At 41.6% G+C, this 17,827-nt stretch overlaps 1 protein-coding gene and 1 long non-coding RNA gene across 6 annotated transcripts; both read left to right on the top strand.

Annotated features, from left to right (window-relative positions):
• The first annotated feature begins 3,400 nt into the window (after positions 1–3,400).
• On the top strand, positions 3,401–9,335 carry LOC116353083 (uncharacterized). Of its 2 annotated transcripts, none has more exons than XR_004202419.1 (5): positions 3,401–5,181; positions 5,577–5,954; positions 6,069–6,307; positions 6,396–6,566; positions 8,465–9,335. It is a non-coding gene; the product is annotated as an uncharacterized LOC116353083 (long non-coding RNA). The 2 variants fall into 2 exon arrangements; XR_004202418.1 differs by having other exon boundaries at positions 3,402–5,181; positions 5,577–5,941.
• A 539-nt stretch (positions 9,336–9,874) lies between these two features.
• LOC109902300 (transcription factor BTF3 homolog 4-like) lies at positions 9,875–17,466 on the top strand. Of its 4 annotated transcripts, none has more exons than XM_020498559.2 (6): positions 9,875–10,039; positions 12,461–12,522; positions 13,550–13,663; positions 15,190–15,391; positions 16,929–16,988; positions 17,093–17,466. In XM_020498559.2, exons 1-6 carry the CDS (start codon positions 9,886–9,888, stop codon positions 17,137–17,139), a joined length of 639 nt encoding a protein of 212 aa, XP_020354148.2. In that variant the 5' UTR covers positions 9,875–9,885; the 3' UTR covers positions 17,140–17,466. The 4 variants fall into 4 exon arrangements, with proteins under 4 accessions (XP_020354148.2, XP_020354150.1, XP_020354151.1 ...); XM_020498561.2 differs by lacking the exon at positions 9,875–10,039 and adding an exon at positions 10,312–10,381; XM_020498562.2 differs by lacking the exon at positions 9,875–10,039 and adding an exon at positions 11,112–11,774.
• Positions 17,467–17,827: the final 361 nt, after the last annotated feature.

Here is a 17,827-nt window from a genome sequence, read left to right as displayed (position 1 = left end):
CAACCTCTCGCATTTGACTAGAATCCAAAATGTGCTCAAACGGCTGCAGTTGCATGACCGTGTTTTAGAATCAGTTTCCACCTGTTATTGACAAACTGGACCTGATGTTACCGCTCAGATCTTCTGCTCTTTTCTGTACATTTGAGAAGTCGTGGTTAAATCAAGGTTTTTCATTGTTTTTGCTATTGTAATCTCTGCAAATTATTCAAATTCAATCATGAAGTTTGATTATCGCTTGCATTTGCATTGACGTCAGAGTGATGAGAAGGACAATAGAGTGCTGAGTGCGAGGCCATTAGTTACTTGATGGCTGTTGGCTAGTGCATAGAGTAACCTAGTTACCGTGAATCAACGGTCATGTGGAATTTGACTGCGGTAATGACTCGTGACTGCCGGTGCTGCGTAATACGGTCACCGTAACAGCCCTAGGTCTGCAAGGAAAACCGGTGGCGGATTTTATAAAGCTGTGGGAAATTCCTGTCTGACCATAAGACTACGAGACCTGCCCAAACTAGACCCTTACTGTGAGCTGCCCAGAAGTAGACAAATAATCTGCAAACAATTGAATTTTATAAATTCAAATTTAAAAAATATATAAAACCATTCAAATTAAGGCGAGTAAACGCATAAAAAGGTACCCATAGTCTTATAGAGAGAAGGCTATTCACTTGTCTTGTGAGAAGACTGTCTGTAGGCATTTAGAAGAGCCTTGTTTTGAGAAAGGGATATCTCAGATTCAAGGTCTCAGCTTAAAGAGAAGACGCCTCATGAGGTATTGGTCTGTCACATGCATGACCCAGTATAGGTTGTTCACATGAATGAAGAAAACGTTAATGATGAATTAATTATGAATGATGAATAAGCTAAATCATGCAAAAATATAACTTGCCCCGGGTAGAGCTCCTGATCGACATGTGTACTTGGTGCATTGAGTTGGTTGGAACCTCTCCAGCGCGCTGATAATAATGATTCATTTAAGATTGACTTTGACTGTCCCTGTGTAGAATTTCCATGACACATATCGACAGCCAGATGTACAGCCAGATGTCAGTTTCAACGCAACCACTGCTAGCTAGCCTACATTTCCTCTACCAAAACTAGCCTCTCACAACACAAACTGTAGCTAATACAACAAACTGTCTTGCTAAGAAACAGTTAGCCATGTTGAATCTAAAGCTGGCCAATGCACATGCAAGTAGTGTATCAGCTGTGCATTGCAGTGAGTGTACACATGCTAATTAGCTAGATCAACATACGAGACAGACATGTCGCTGTTAGATCACGCAGAAAAAAGGTCAGCCTTTACCTTATGATCCATTAATTCAGAACTCTCTCCTCTGCAAATGCAATTTTCTTTCTGTCATTTTAATCCATATTAGCGCTGACTGATCGATGTGTGCTGCCAAAAATATTAATCCACTAGGCAAAATTACTTTTAAAAGACGCTTTTCCAGACATTGAAGTTGCAATTAAAGTCAGAAGTTTACATACACCTTAGCTAAACACATTTGAACTCAGTTTTTCACAATTCCTGACATTTAATCCAAGTTAACATTCCCTGTTTTAGGTCAGTTAGGATCACCACTTTATTTTAAGAATGTGAAATGTTAGAAAATTAGCAGAGAGAATGATTTATTTAAGCTTTTTCAGCTTCATCACATTCCCAGTGGGTCAGAATGTCACGCCCTGACCTTAGAGAGACGTTTTATTTCTCTTTGGTTAGGTCAGGGTGTGATGTGGGGTGGGCATTCTATGTTCTATTTTCTATGTTTTGTATTTCTTTGTTTTGGCCGGGTATGGTTCTCAATCAGGGACAACTGTCTATCGTTGTCTCTGATTGGGAACCAGACTTAGGCAGCCCTTTTTCCCACCTGTCTTTGTGGGTAGTTGACTTTGTTAGGGGCACTATAGCATGTGTAAGCTTCACGGTTGTTTCTTAATTTCTTGTTTTGTTGGCATCATTTTAAAAGAAAAAGAAAATGTACGCTCACCACTCTGCACCTTGGTCTTCTTCCAGCAACGGCCGTGACACAGAAGTTTACATACACTCAATTATTATTTGGTAGCATTACCTTTTAAATTGTTTAACTTTGGTGAATTTTGGCCCATTCCTCCTAACAGAGCTGGTGAAACTGAGTCAGGTTTGTAGGCCTCCTTGCTCACACATGATTTTTCAGTTCTGCCCACAAATTCTCTATAGGATTGAGGTCAGGGCTTTGTGATGGCCACTCCAATACCTTGACTTGGTTGTCCTTAAGCCATTTTGCCACAACTTTGGAAGTATGCTTGGGGTCATTGTCCATTTGGAAGACCCATTTGCGACCAAGCTTTAAATATCTGACTGATGTCTTGAGATGTTGCTTCAATATATCCACATAATTTCCCTACCTCATGATGCCATCTATTTTGTGAAGTGCACCAGACCCTCCTGCAGCAAAGGACCCCCACAACGTGATGCTGCCACCCCTGTGCTTCACGGTTGGGATGGTGTTCTTCGGGCTTGCAAGCCTATCCCTTTTTCCTCCAAACATAACGATGGTCATTATGGCCAAACAGTTCAATTTTGTTTCATCAGACCAGAGGACATTTCTCCAAAAAGTAGGATCTTTGTCCCCATGTGCAGTTGTAAACCATAGTCTGGCTGTTTTATGGCGAATTGGGAGCAGTGGCTTCTTCCTTGCTGAGCGGCCTTTCAGGCCGTGTCGATATAGGACTTGTTTTACCGTGGATATAGATACTTTTGTTCCTGTTTCCTCCAGCATCTTCACAAGGTCCTTTGCTGTTGTTCTGGGATTGATTTGAAGTTTTCGCACCAAAGTATGTTCATCTCTAGGAGACAGAACGCGTCCCCTTCCTGAGTGGTATGGCGGCTGCGTGGTCCCATGGTGTTAATACTTGCGTACTATTGTTTGTACAGATGAACGTAGTACCTTCAGGTGTTTGGAAATTGCTCCCAAGGATGAACCAGACTTGTGTAGGTCTACAATTTTCTTTGATTTTCCCATGATGTTAAACAAAGAGGCACTGAGTTTATACGTAGCCCTTGAAATACATCCACAGGTACAACTCATATTGACTCAAATGATGTCAATTAGCCTAACAGAAGCTTCTAAAGCCATGACCTAATTTTCTTGAATTTTCAAAGCTGTTCAAAGGCACAGTCAACTTAGTGTATGCAAACGTCTGACCAACTGGAATTGTGATACAGTGAATTATAAGTTAAATAATCTGTCTATAAACAATTGTATGAAAAATTACTTGTGTCATGCACAAAGTAGATGTCCTAACCGACTTGCCAAAACTATAGTTTGCTAACAAGAAACTTGTGTAGTGGTTGAAAAAGGAGTTTTAATAATGTATATACAGTTGAAGTCGGAAGTTTACATGCACCATAGCCAAATACATTTAAACTCAGTTTTTCACAACTCCTGACATTTAATATGTAGGTACATTTTAGGTTCTGAATGAAAGGTGAATATACGTCTTTTCAGGAAGTTTAAGATATTTATATTCCTGATGTTGAAAATACGTCTTTCCGGACTTTGAAATCTGGTTCATTTTTTGGTTCTGAATGAATGTTGAAAAGACTTTCTCTACTTGTTTTACTGTAATGTATTGCAGTTTGCTGTGCTCTACTGCAGTGGTTCTCAAACCTCTTCTCAGGGACCCCGTGACGTTTCACAATTTTGCTGTAGATCTGATCTAGCTATTCAAGAGCTTGAGGATTAGTTGACAAGTTGAATTGGGTGTGCTAGCTATTAAATAGATTAATTACATGGAATGGTCTGGGTTCCCCATGGAGAGGTTTTAAAACCATTACTCTACTGTACTGTGCTGTTCAAACTTGTGAAACATAGATGTCTAGGATTGTTTCAGTTTTGGTCAAGTCTCGATCGGACCTAATCTGAATCAATCCTAGATGTTTATGTTTGTGCCAAATCAAGGTTGGTCCGGATCAGACTGGACCAAATCTTAACCAATTTTAGAGGTCTATGTTTGGACCAGACCTCTGTGGACTTTGAAATAAAGCCAAATCAAGGCCAATCAAGGCCAGATGCAATGCCTTAGACCACTGCGCCACTCGGGAGTCCCCCTAACCCTAACTTTAAACCTTATAGCTAACCCTTCCCCTAACATAACCCTAACCTTAACCATTTAACCCAACTGTCACGTCTACACCCGCTCCCCCTCTCCAGTGCTCGACATAACCGGTCCTGGAAACCCATCATTATGCACACCTGGAAATCCTTATTACGCACACCTGCGCCACTTTATGAAGTACACCTGGACTCCATCGCTATCCTAATTACTCCCCCTTTATCTAGCACTCCCTAGCATCACTCTTCAGGCAGTATTGGTTTTGTTTCCTTGTCCTTTGCCATCACCATAACCAGCTGGCAAAACTGGGAACAGCTATGGATGAGGTCCTCCGCATTCTTCAAGGTTTTGACATTTCCGGAGTGGCATCACCTCCAACAGGTGGAGGATTCTCTTTCACATGTCGACCAGCCCAGCGAGCTAGCACCCCAGACCATCCAACAGTCCGCCAAGGTCCATGATGCCCATTTGTCACTCCCAGGCAAATATGACGGGTCTCCATACAAATGACGTTGCTTCCTACTCCAGTGCTCCCTATATTTCACTCATCAGATGTGAGCCCCCACCACCGAGAGGTCCAAGGTTGCCACGGTTATTTCCCTGCATTGGAGTGGGCTATGGCCATCTGGGAGAGAGGAGGAGGAGCTGAGTTCCTGTGAGGGATTCATGGCTTTGTTCAGGGGGTCTTCGACCATCCACCGGAGGACAGAGAGCAGGGTGAGTACCTACTCCAACTACGACAGGATGGCCAGACAACGACGGAGTATGCTCTTCGGACAGTGGCAGCATCCAGCGGATGGAATGAGCCGGCGCTCTGCACACTATTCTGTCTGGATAACCTTCTTCGGGAGCATTGGCACCCCCATCGCCTCTCTCCCTCCTTCGTTGACCGTCAGAGCCTGAACCCATGGAGGTAGGGGCCACACCTCCCCGCAGCTGAGTGAGGCTGTTGTAGACAGTTTGGGCCCTGCTCCTATTGTGGCCAGGAGGGGCACCAGCTTCAACAGCGTCCGGGAACGTCACATCCCGGAATCCACGAGAGCAGAGGGACGGCCCCGTGATCATCCGTCTCCTGGGTTAGGCGTGAGTAATCCATCATCATCACTTTCCGCCAAACCTTTTTTAGTATCGATTTCACTAGCTGGCTGTCCATCATCTATTGTTTCTACAGCTCTAGTGGATTCTGATGCGGCAGGACATTTTATTGACCAGGTCCTTGCCTCCTCCATGCATGTCACCTCATACCCGCTCTCCTCTCAGTTTTTGGTCCAAGCTTTGGATATGTGTATTACGCACGTCACAACTCCACTCACCGTGTGACCAAAGCAGCAGGAAAGCCTTCCCTTCCTTATTTTGTATTTTTGTACATAACCTTTTATTTAACTAGGCAAGTCCGTCAACGGGAAAGTTGTAAATCATGCAGATTAAAAAAATCATGCCATTTCATCCCTCTCTCTGGTCTCCCTACCGCTCTCCAGGTCGCTGACGCACTGTTCCAGCAGGTCTTCCGGCACTATGGCCTTCTGGAGGATATCGTCTCTGATCGTGGTACCAATTCACATCACGTGTATGGAAGGCTTTCATGGAAAAGCTGGGGGTCACGGTCAGCCTCACTCCCGGGTACCATCCTCAATATAACGGGCAGGTGAAGAGGATGACCTAGGAGCTGGGGAGGTTCCCTAGGAGTCACTCCCAGGACCGGCAGGGGGAGTGGGCCCGATTCCTTCCTTGGGCTGAATATGCCCAGAATTACTTGCGACACTCCACCACCGAGCTGACTCCATTCAAGTGTGTTCTGGACTACCAGCCAGACCGAAGCTCCTGTGGTGGTTGAGTGTTTTAGGTACGCAGAAGAGGTATGGAACGATGCCCACGTGAGACTCCAGTGTGCTGTCAGAAAGAGCAGGCGGATCGCCACCAGATTACAACACCCCGCTAACTTCCGTATTTTTTCATGTTTCCTCCCTCAGGCTAGTGGTTCTTGGTTTCTTGGCTGATGTCATCCCCCATGACACTCCTCAGCCTCCCTTGGACATTGAGGGGAGCCCTGCCTATGCCATCAGATCACTCCTGGACGCCGATGTTGTGGGGGTCACTCACACCAGTACCTGGTGGATTGGGAGGGCTACGGTCCAGAGGAGCGGTGCTGGGTTCTTGTGAACAACTTTCTAGATCCTAACATCATCTGCAAATTCCACCTGCTTCAGGCGTGAGTAATCCATCATCATCACTTTCCGCCAAACCTTTTTTAGTATCGATTTCACTAGCTGGCTGTCCATCATCTATTGTTTCTACAGCTCTAGTGGATTCTGATGTGGCAGGACATTTTATTGACTAGGCCCTTGCCTCCTCCCTGCATGTCACCTCATACCCGCTCTCCTCCCAGTTCTTGGTCCAAATTCCACCTGCTTCATCCGGACCAGCCCATTCCTCGCCCCCGGGGCCGTCCTCCTGGCTGGCGTCATTCTGTGCGTTGGGGGAAGTACTGTCACATCTAAACTCACTAACTGCACCTGCTTCCTGACTCCCTGTGTCGACGTTACACTAATTCCTACACTTACCCTTAACCCTAGCCTAGTTAACATTAGCCAGCTGGGTAACGTTAGCAACCTAGCTCAAATTCGTAACATATCATACTTTTTTCAAATTTGTACCATTTTACATTTGGTCAATTCGTCACTTACAGGAACTGGTATGTGCTTAATGTAAAGCATGAATGCAAATAACCATGTCTATGAAGTAATAGCCAGGGCCCGCTTCCCGATAGCGATGGAACTAAAGCTCATGCGTGTTTTAACGATGCGTCTCTTCAATAACGGCCGAAGGACTCACATGCGTTTCCCAAAACACCACGTAGGGAGAACTTTAAATCATTGCATGTGTAAATACTGATACAGTAGGGTCGAAAGAAAGCCACCACTACTCTCGGATCCACGTTCTCCATTCACATCTTACCTTAACATTAAATACTGACGACGGATCAGCTCCTAGAACTAAATTAACAGCTATGGCTGCTAATATTGAGGCGGCTTATTCTAATGCTTAGGCTATGCCACAAATTGAATATTTGGCATATCCTTGCTTACATGTTGTTAGGTCTGAAATTGAGGCCAAAATTTGCCAGTAGCCTTCAATTAGCAAAATAGAACTCGATCGTATGAACGTGACATTTATTTCAATATGATTTAAATACAGTATATAGGCCTATGTAGCTTCATGTATTTGTCTTTTAAAGCAGTCATCTCGGTTTTAATTTGAAACATCTTTTTACCCTTTGCTTGTTTATAACAATTGCAAAGACATTGGCAACTTTGTATTGTAATCAGCTTGGTTCTGAAGTTATATATATTGGTTACGTAATATTTTTGAAAGGCCAAAAATGTTATTTAATTGTTTTGTTTTTTGTTAATTATTTGTTACACTTACTCAAAAAAATGTAGCATAAGCAAGTGAGTTGGGAGAAATTATTTTTGTTATTTTGTTTCCTAATAATTCTACACACTAATAGTTACCTAATAATTGTGCCCACTTATATATTCCCCTGAGAAAAACAAAACTCAGATATCCTTTGTTAAACATTCAGGTTAGAGGTTCAATAACATTTTGGATTGACTAAGAGCGATGTGTTTGTTCAACAATAAAATGAAAACTGAGGAATTCAATTTGCCTAATAATTGTGCACACAGTGTATTGCGCATTCATGAGGCACACAGAACCTAGCAACAGGCATGTTGCTTATCATTGACACACAATTAATGCCTGGATGAATATGGACCCCTGAGTTAACCTCATTGACTGTTGTTTCTAGCTAACCTATTACTGTACAGCACCACTTGACCTTGAAAGGATGAACTCTGCAATCTGCACTAGCTGTCAATGTTGTTTTTTTGAGTCTTCACTGTGATTTTCAGTAGTATTATGATAGATGCAGGTGCTCAGAACTAAAGAGATCTGCTACTCTCGAGGTCCCCAGAGCCCTTAGAGCCTGTGCAGAATGACAAGGCCAATTGATTGTTTCACGCTCTGTTTCAAGCTCGCTATCAGTCAGTGAGAGAGTGCCGGGCAATTTGAAACATCAACTCAGCGGGTGTTCCTCCGTTGAAGCTAATAGTTCTGTTTCACAGTCTTCTGGAATCCCAATATGGCAGCTATGCCATTGTTACCACGTGAAAATATGGGTTTTGAATTCTTAAGAGACTTTTCTGGCTGGCCCAGCCGTTGAGGTTGCTGTTGTGTCTTGCAGATGGTTGGCCTATCTCTTTGACCTGCTGTGGTACTGTGGACTGATGAAAAAAAATGGTTTTTGACACATTTGAAATTCATGTCTGTCTGTTCTAACTGAGAGTACTCCGTTCTGCTACCTCAGGTCTATTGGCCCTACCCACCCCTACGGGAGGGCAGCTCCCTCTCAGCCCAGTCCAACTCTTCCTCTGTCCTGGCAACCCAATGGTGGAACCAGCTTCTTCCTGAAGCTAGGACAGAAGAGTCCCTGCCCATCCTTTGAAAACATCTGAAAACCTACCACTTCAAACAGTATCTTAAATAATCCTCCTATGCCTGTGTTATGTGGCTGTCCCACCTAGCTATCTTAAGACGAATGCACTAACTGTAAGTCGCCTGGACAAGAGCATCTGCTAATTGACTAAAAGGTATATATATTTTTTTATAAAGTGTTGTACTTTTTGTACAACAAAATTTCTATATTAAGATATTTTTAGAAGGGATTCTCTCACCATGGGTGCTCAGCCAGCTTACCACTTACAGCGCAGTCAGTTTAGCTCATCTGATGATGAGTAGATCACCTCTATCCTTTCAGTGGTTTTAAAAGGATTTAATTTAACGTAACAGTGTTTACTTAAACCGTGTTGACATCACATTACGTATATTTATAGACTATGTATACAGCTGAAACAGAATGGGCAAAGGTATCCAATGAAAGTCACATCGGTGCAGTGTAACATATATCAAGTCACTGCAGTATAACTGTAAATGCCTCATCTGTGTTGAAACATGGCCTGGAAGTGTTTTCCAATCCCAAGGCTCAAAGTGGTTTGAGATTTGTGATTAATAAATTCATTATGTGTTCTTGAGTAAAAAATTAAATGTGCAGATGTTGTGTTTGTGTTTAACCATCATGCCAACAATATGCATGCCAAAGATCGGCATTGGTGAAAAACATCTGGAAATTAAAACACATTCATTGTATTGTTGAAACTTTGCATTGCTATATCTGCTCTTTCCTACTTGAAAAACAATATAGGCTACAAGTTCAATGATCCCTTTAGTATAAACTAAATGATATACATTTTTCTACAAATTGCCTTTTATGTTCAAACTGTGAATTTTAAGTGTTTTGCAAGTAGGCCTAGGCTATGTTGACAGGTAATAAAAATTCAGTTCAAATTAATTTGCCGTTATGAGGAAGTGATTTATAGAGACTTGTTAGAATAGTTCTGTTTGATTGGGTTTTAACACACAAAGCTTTTCAAAATGTTTTTTTTCTTTCTGACAGGTCAGCCTGTATATCACTCCCATACGGTAGGAGGGTTAATGAGTTTCCCCATTTCTCTCACATATGTGAAATGCACTTTTCAAACTGAAAGACAACTATACCCCCCCCCCCAAAAAATGTATAAATATAGGCTAAAACTGCTTTTCCAATAGAAATCCCCAATCACACTTGTAGGCAATGTCTTGGAGACATTGGCTGCATTCCAAACTCAAAGTTGACAGCCCTTGGCCCTAAGCCCTCAGCCATTGGGGGAATCCCCGCAGCCGTCGGTTCAAATGATTAACCAAGCAAGGGAAGTTTGCAACTTAAGCCCTCAGCCCTCGTTTTTAATGGAGTTTGCGAGTGTACAATTACGTTCACTTCGGGACCTGAAAGGAAAGTCTGCCAAAACTTTAAACCTCAACGTTAATATGGAGTCAACATACAAATGTAAGTTCAAAGAAATGTAAATAAGTTAGAAACTGTGCTACTAATGCACAAACACATCTCGTAAAAGTGTTGATGTGTTTGTTTGGTTATCTTTTGGAAATTGTAGAAATAAAACATTTTCTTTCTTCAGAAGTTCCAGCTAGGCAGGCTAACGCTAGTTAGTTAATTTGCTAGCTATCATACAGTAGGCGTATATTAATCATATCGTTAATATAAGTAAACATGCAATCATAATTGACTGTATCTCATATTAAGCTTCCGATGGCTGAAAACACAATCTTCGCGGGATGAAGGAATTTCTGCCACATCAGAAGTGTCCAGTGTTGCCAACTAATTTTCAGGGTATGTTGCTAGAGGCAGGTTGATTTGTTGCTGAATGACGTTGTGATGTCATTGTGTGATAACATAAAAACTGTCATTACGTAGAATACACAATAACGCTACTCAAATTGACTGGCCATCTCGGCAAAAAATATGATTTGACATTTGTTCAGGTACAGACTCCCACTCTTTTCTGTACTTCTGGCTGTACAATTGTGATTGAGACATGTTGATTGATGTAAGTTCTGTTCAAGATCAAACATTCATGACCAACTATATTCATTGGGTTTGGCTCGTCGAACCCGTACTACTGCTGCTGCAGTCCGCCAACAATGATTTGCAATTTACTGAAATTGCTGCTGGCCTGCTGCTGCTGTGAACTAGCTGAGCGCCTGCTGCTGACGTCACTCACAATGCACTTTTGCAGCCAGGCACGTGTGTTGTGACTGAGTGTGTGACAGACAAAATCATTTTTTTGTCATTTAGAGGGAAAATGCGTGCATTTTAGTGTTGGAGTCACTTTTCAAAAGTTGCTAAAATTTCCCAAAACGTTTTAAAATTAGCTCAATTTGTTGCTAGGTGCTGTTTGAAAAAAAAAGTTGCCAGGTAGTCTGAAAAGTTGCTGAATCTAGCAACAAAATTGCTAAATTTGCAGCACTGGAAGTGTCCACTTAATTTGAGGGGAGAGGGTGTGTCTTTTCAGTGTTTGGAATGCAGCCATTGGCTAGATAAGCTATTGCGTGGCCACACGTCATCGGCTCTAACGCTCGTCTCGCCCCGAACTGCGAATGTGCAAGCACTCCTTCAATATAAAGTTATTTTTGAGGAAAATGAAAACGTGTCAGTTTGTCACTTTCACAAGGTTGGAGTAATAACATGTTCAACTACTTAGGCCGTTTGCTCGAATCTTGGTTGTACTCCTCAAACACCGGCCTGGATATTTGGTCTATTTTCGCAAGCTGTTTCACGGAAGTCTTCGAATGTTGCGCTTCTGGGTTTAGAAACTCAATGCCAATACGCAACAAAGCGTCCAGGCGGCTGGAAAACCACTCGAAGAAGAAGATATGGGTCAGTCGAAGACCGCGGATTGGATGATGAGTTCGAATCAAGCAGCGCGTCGGGCAAAGTTTGTGAAGATGAATGTTATGAATGGACAACACTAGTGTCGAAAACTGGAACCGGTGTAGGGTTTTTTTAGCTGAAAAGTTTTGTGATTTAGTTCAGTTTATTTATTTTAGTTTGGTCGTTTATTTTTGTATTTTGTTACATTTTTGGGAACCCTGTTTCCATCCCGCACAGTAGGTGGCGGAATGCACATTACATTGTGCGATCGCCAATATACCATAGAAGAAGATCTTCGTCATATCCTCCTATCTTTCGTTGCCGCATGTTTCCTCTGATATTTGTGGATCAGGTCTGGTATATTGTTTTTACGTCCATTTTAGAGTGGTTTTATGGTAAACAATTACGTGTGTGTTTGATATTTGACTGGGATTGATGTACCTTAGATGAAAAGAGGCAATGACACTTCATAGGATACCCAGCAAATTCACTGTTTTCATTTTGTTAACTGGCTCGAGTTAGCGTGCTAGTCTGTCTGGTTAGCCTGGCTATATCTGGCTATTTGTTTGTGTCTTCAACAGACAGCATCCCTTTTGTGAAAGATGTCGCATGTGGATTAGGCTCGTTATTGAAATTGTAGCTATGTTCTTTGTTTCACTGTTCTCCGTGGGTAGTTAAAGTTCGATAGCTAGTAACAACGCCCTCTTGACAAATGTGGTTAACTAGCTCGCATATTGAGGTTCTCTAGCGTGTACAGTTGTTAGCTGGCTATCTTAGCTAGCAGCTAGTTAAGTGAGGAATGCTGAACTCCATTCTCTGAGCGTTTCTCGGCTAGTTGGCTTGGCAGCAAATGTATGTTGACGCAATCCATAATACTTCCAGTCAAATTATGGATGAAACTGGTCATCTGGAGCAAATAGTTCTGATACTAGTGTAGATAATTGACAAGATAACAACCCATATGCCTCCACTTGAAAACAGTTCAGTTGCTAGTTTACATGTTTTAGTTGAACTTCTACTCATCTGTCATTTTTCCAGGTAGAAACATGAACCAAGAAAAATTAGCAAAACTTCAAGCCCAGGTCCGGATAGGAGGAAAGGTAAGCAAATTTCCCTATTTAGAGATTCAACAGGAAGTACATAGAGTGCGTTCAGCAGGACCGAATGGTGTGCAATGTTTAAAGGTAGTCAGTGAAATGACGTAGATGCGCTAAGTAAACCGCATAGTGGGTCAATTTCCGCAACAACTAAGTGCATTGGAGCGCAAGACTAAACTTATCCACTGTTTGTCCCATGCCTACCTATAGAAGTTTGACGAGAGCCCGTGCACATGTTCAGATACTGTTTGAGAGTGAAGTCTTGCATCATGCTCATCGCAATATCTGTGGTGCTGCTTGTGCAATGTAATTTTGCTGACTCTATTTCAATAGAAACTACTGTTTTGTATGAAAAGTTGAAAAACGTGATTATGGAGTGTGCTGCACAATTCCGTCATGGTCTCAACTACTCTTGGGTTCAAATTTGAAGTTTGGTTATGCATCAGCATTCTTTCTCTTGTCAGTCACTCAATTAGCCCAAGGCGGCCACTCAATTTCGCTTAGGGCCCCCAAAAGGCTAGGGCCGGCTCTGTCTGCATGTGTGGGTATGGATGTGGGTACACGGACACATGAGCCACTCTGGCCCCTCATGGGGTGTTTTTTTTGTTTTTGTCCCATCCCCCACCCCCATCAAAGTTGCACATCCCTTTTCTACATGTTGGAGGCATGTTTGTTATACATTAACGTGTCTGTCTGAACATTCCAAAAACATTGTGTCCTGTTGAACGTGCCTCTGAAATGTGTATTAAATCAAGTCAATCTTGATGCGTTAGACCTATATAATACATTTTTATCAAATTACAATATAGACTAAAAGTTGTTTAAAATGGCACATTATTTTAGTCATTTAAGGTGACATGTTTAAAGTGAATTTTATATATATATGTTATATATTTGCAAATCTTTTATTTTTAATCATCAGCCGTATGGTTTCCGATACTCCTGATAGGTTGGTAGAGCACTGGGCACTCCACTGCTTTATTTAACCTCTATTGATGTACATTCTTACATCTCCCTGTGTTGTTTTCAGGGCTCTGCACGTAGGAAGAAGAAGGTCGTACACAGGACGGCAACAGCCGACGACAAAAAACTTCAGAGTTCGTTAAAGAAATTAGCTGTCAACAACATTGCTGGTATTGAGGAGGTAAACACAGCTACCATTATACATTTTGTGTCATCTTAAGTTCTTAAATGTTGTATTTTGTTAGTTTCATGCCTCCCTTATACAGTGCATTCAGAAAGTATTCATACCCCTTATTCCACTTTTTTTTTTGTTACAACCTGAATTCAATATGGATTCAATTAGGTTTTCTCACCCATCTACACAAAATGGCCCATAACGACGAAGTGAAAACCATGCTTTTGGAAATATATTGAAAATTAAAGAAAATATTTCCTATACATAAGTATTCACACCCCTGAGTCAATACTTTGTAGAAGCACCTTTTGCAGTAAGTCTAAGAGCTTTCCACTCCTGGATTGAGTAACATTTGCGTACTATTATTTTCAAAATTCTTCAAGCTCTGTCAGATTGGTTGTTGATCATTGCTAGACAACCATTTTCAGGTCTTGCCATACATTTTCATGTAGAGTTAAATCAACTGTAACTTGGCCACTCATGAACATTCACTGTCTTCTTGGTAAGCAACTACAGTGTAGATTTGGCCTTGTGATTTAGGTTATTGTCCTGTTGAATGGTGTCTGGTGGAAAGCAGACTGAACCAGGTTTTCCTCTAGGATTTTGCCCGTGCTTAGCTCTATTCTGTTTTTTTTGTGGGGGTTTTCGTCCTGAACGATCATACCCATCACATGATGCAGCCACCACTATATGGAGAGTGGTACTCGGTAATGTATTGGAATAGTTTATATTCAGGATAAAAAGTGACTTGCTTTGCCATATTCTTTTAAGCATTACTTTAGTGCCTTGTTGCAAACAGGATGCATGTTTTGGAATATAAAATTTAAAAAATCTGTACAGGCTTTCTTTTCACTCTGTCAATTAGGTTAGTACTGTGGAGTGACTACAATGTTTTATCCATCCTCAGTTCTCCCCTATCACAGCCACTAAACTCTGTAACTGTTTTAAAGTCACCGTGAGCCTCATAGTGAAATCCCTGAACGCTTTTCTTCCTTACCGTCAACTGAGTTAGGAAGGACGCCTGTATCTTTGTAGTGACTGGGTGTATTGATACAAAGAACTTCACCATGCTCAAAGGGATAGTCAATGTCTTTGTGGTTGAATCTGTTTGAAACTCACTGCTCGACTGAGGCACCTTACAATTATCTGTATGTGTGGGGTACAGAGATGAGAGTAATTCAAAAATCATGTTTAACCTTTTTATTGCACACAGTGAGTCCATGCAACTTATGTGACTTGTTAAGCAAATCACTACTCCTTAACTTATTTAGGCTTGCTATAACGGAGGTTGAATACTTATTGACTCAAGACATTTCAGATTTTCATTTTTAATACAGTTGTAAACTGTTTCTAAAAACACAGTTCCACTTTGACATTATGCGGTATAGTGTGTAGACCAGTGACGCAGTCTCAATTGAATCAATTTTGAATTCAAACTATAACACTCCAAATTCTGGAGAAGGTCAAGGGGTGTGAATACTTTTTGAAGGCACTGTAGATGTTGAAGTCTCCCCCCCCCTTACTGTCACCAGGTAAACATGATCAAGGATGACGGCTCAGTGATCCACTTCAACAACCCCAAAGTGCAGGCATCTCTGTCGGCCAACACTTTCGCTATCACCGGCCATGCCGAGACCAAGCAGCTCACGGAGATGCTGCCGGGCATCCTCAGCCAGCTGGGCGCCGACAGCCTCACCAGCCTGCGCAAACTAGCAGAGCAGTTCCCTCGACAAGGTGGGTTGGCCCTCATGTAAAATCATTAGGTTAGGGCTGGGGTATATTCACAAGGAACCAACTGGGACAAAACGGGGAGGGACCAAGCAAAATGTGTCAAATAGAAGCTCTCGGTTTTTGTTGCAAAAGGAAATTGGCACTGGGGATTATTTTGAGACCTGAGGAGCGTCTTGATGCTTACTATATATACAATTGAAGTCGGAAGTTTACATACACTTAGGTTGGAGTCATTAAATATCACTTTTCAACCACTCCACAAATTTCTTGTTAACAGACTGTTTTTGGCAAGTCAGTTAGGACATCTACTTTGTGCATGACACAAGTCATTTTTCTAACAACTGCTTACAGACAGATTATTTCACTTATAATTCACTGTCACAAATCCAGAAGGTCAGAAGTTTACATACACTAAGTTGACTGTGCCTTTAAACAGCTTGGAAAATTCCAGAACATGATGTCATGACTTTAGAAGCTTCTGTTAGGCTAATTGACATAATTTGGATCAATTGGAGGTGTACCTGTGGATGTATTTCAATGCCTACCTTCAAACTCAGTGCCTCTTTGCTTGACATCATGAGAATATCAAAAGAAATCAGCCAAGACCTCAGGAAAAAGTATCTATATCCACAGTAAAACGAGTCCTATATCGACATAACCTGAAAGGCCGCTCAACAAGGAAGAAGTCACTGCTCTAAAACCGCCATTAAAAAGCCAGACTACGGTTTGCAACTGCACATGGTTACCAAGAGTGTACTTTTTGGAGAAATGTCCTCTGGTCTGATGAAACAAAAATGACCATTATGTTTGGAGGGAAAAGGGTGAGGCTTGCATGCCGAAGAACACCATCCCAACCGTGAAGCATGGGGGTGGCAGCATGTTGTGGGGGTGCTTTGATGGTATCATGAGGAATGAAATGTATGTGGATATATTGAAGCAACATCTCAAGACATCAGTCAGGAAGTTAAAGCTTGGTCGCAAATGGGTCTTCCAAATGGACAATGACCCCAAGCATACTTCCAAAGTTGTGGCAAAATCGCTTAAAGACAAAAAAGACAAGGTTTTGGAGTGGCAATCACAAAGTCCTGACCTCAATCCTATAGAGAATTTGTGGGCAGAACTGAAAATGCATGTGTGAGCAAGGAGGCCTACAAACCTGACTCGGTTCCACCAGCTCTGTCAGGAGGAATGGGCCAAAATTCACCCAACTTATTGTGGGAAGCTTGTGGAAGGCTACCTGAAACGTTTGACCCAAGATAAACAATTTAAAGGCAATGCTACCAAATACTAATTGAGTATATGTGAACTTCTGACCCACTGGGAATGTGAAAAAAGAAATAAAAGCTGAAATAAATCATTCTCTACTATTATTCTGACATTTCACATTCTTAAAATAAAGTGATCCTAGCTAACCTAAGACGGGGAATGTTTACTAAGATTAAATATCAGGAATTTGTGGGGGGAAAAAAAGAGTTTAAATGTATTTGGCTAAGGTGTATGTAAACTTCTGACTTCAACTGTATATTTTTTTTTATTGCAGTGCTTGACAGCAAAACCCCTAAAGCAGAAGATATTGAAGAAGAAGACGACGATGTCCCAGGTAAGGATGATTCCATTTGCAAGGGAAGTATTTCAGACACTTCAGAGGAAACATTACATCATTTCAACCTGTAAAACCATCCTTTGTTTTTCTCTTCTCTTCAGACCTGGTGGAGAATTTTGACGAAGCATCAAAGAATGAGGCAAACTGATTGATCTTCCCCTTGAGACCCCATACAAGGATTGGAACTGCAATTAAGAAACTAAGGCGACTTCTGATGTTTTAACTTCTAGCTACGAAGACCTATCATTTCAAACACTATCCCGTCAACCAGAGACTTGTGTATTTTGAAATGTCCCAAGGATGCAGTCCTTATCAGACTTGCTTGCTCACTTAAACTCCCAACACATTGGTCAATGGTCCAGTACTTTTCACCACATTGTTAGTCTCGAACAGGATTGCGGTGGTCATTTTAATTAAAGCTAGTCTTAATAATCATTTTGTTTTTACGAAACAAAATAAAGGTGATTAACATTTTCTACATGGTGCTGTGGTCTTTCTGGCTGTTGAAAGGGGATATTTTGTTTTTGAAGACTTGTCACAACAGCTGCCACCCTGGCCATCATTGTGTCAAGATGCATAACTATTTAGTCACGATTTAATTTCAATCTGCCTTGCAGCGATGATGACATCCAATGTGATATTACACTGACATGGATGATATCAAAGATGGTCGTAAGGACTTTTGTGGTATTTTTTTAGATCCATATGTTTTCTGTGGTTTCATGTACACAGGTCATAATACCCATGTCATAACACTTAAACCACATAAAGACATGAAAATGTAATATGTCATATGTGCAGTAGACACATTTTTGGCTAGAAATAAGAGCACATTT

This window comes from Oncorhynchus kisutch, linkage group LG13 (genome assembly GCF_002021735.2).
Source record: "Oncorhynchus kisutch isolate 150728-3 linkage group LG13, Okis_V2, whole genome shotgun sequence".
In the NCBI taxonomy this organism is placed as follows: domain Eukaryota; kingdom Metazoa; phylum Chordata; class Actinopteri; order Salmoniformes; family Salmonidae; genus Oncorhynchus; species Oncorhynchus kisutch.
This window is presented reverse-complemented; position numbering and strand designations above follow the sequence as displayed.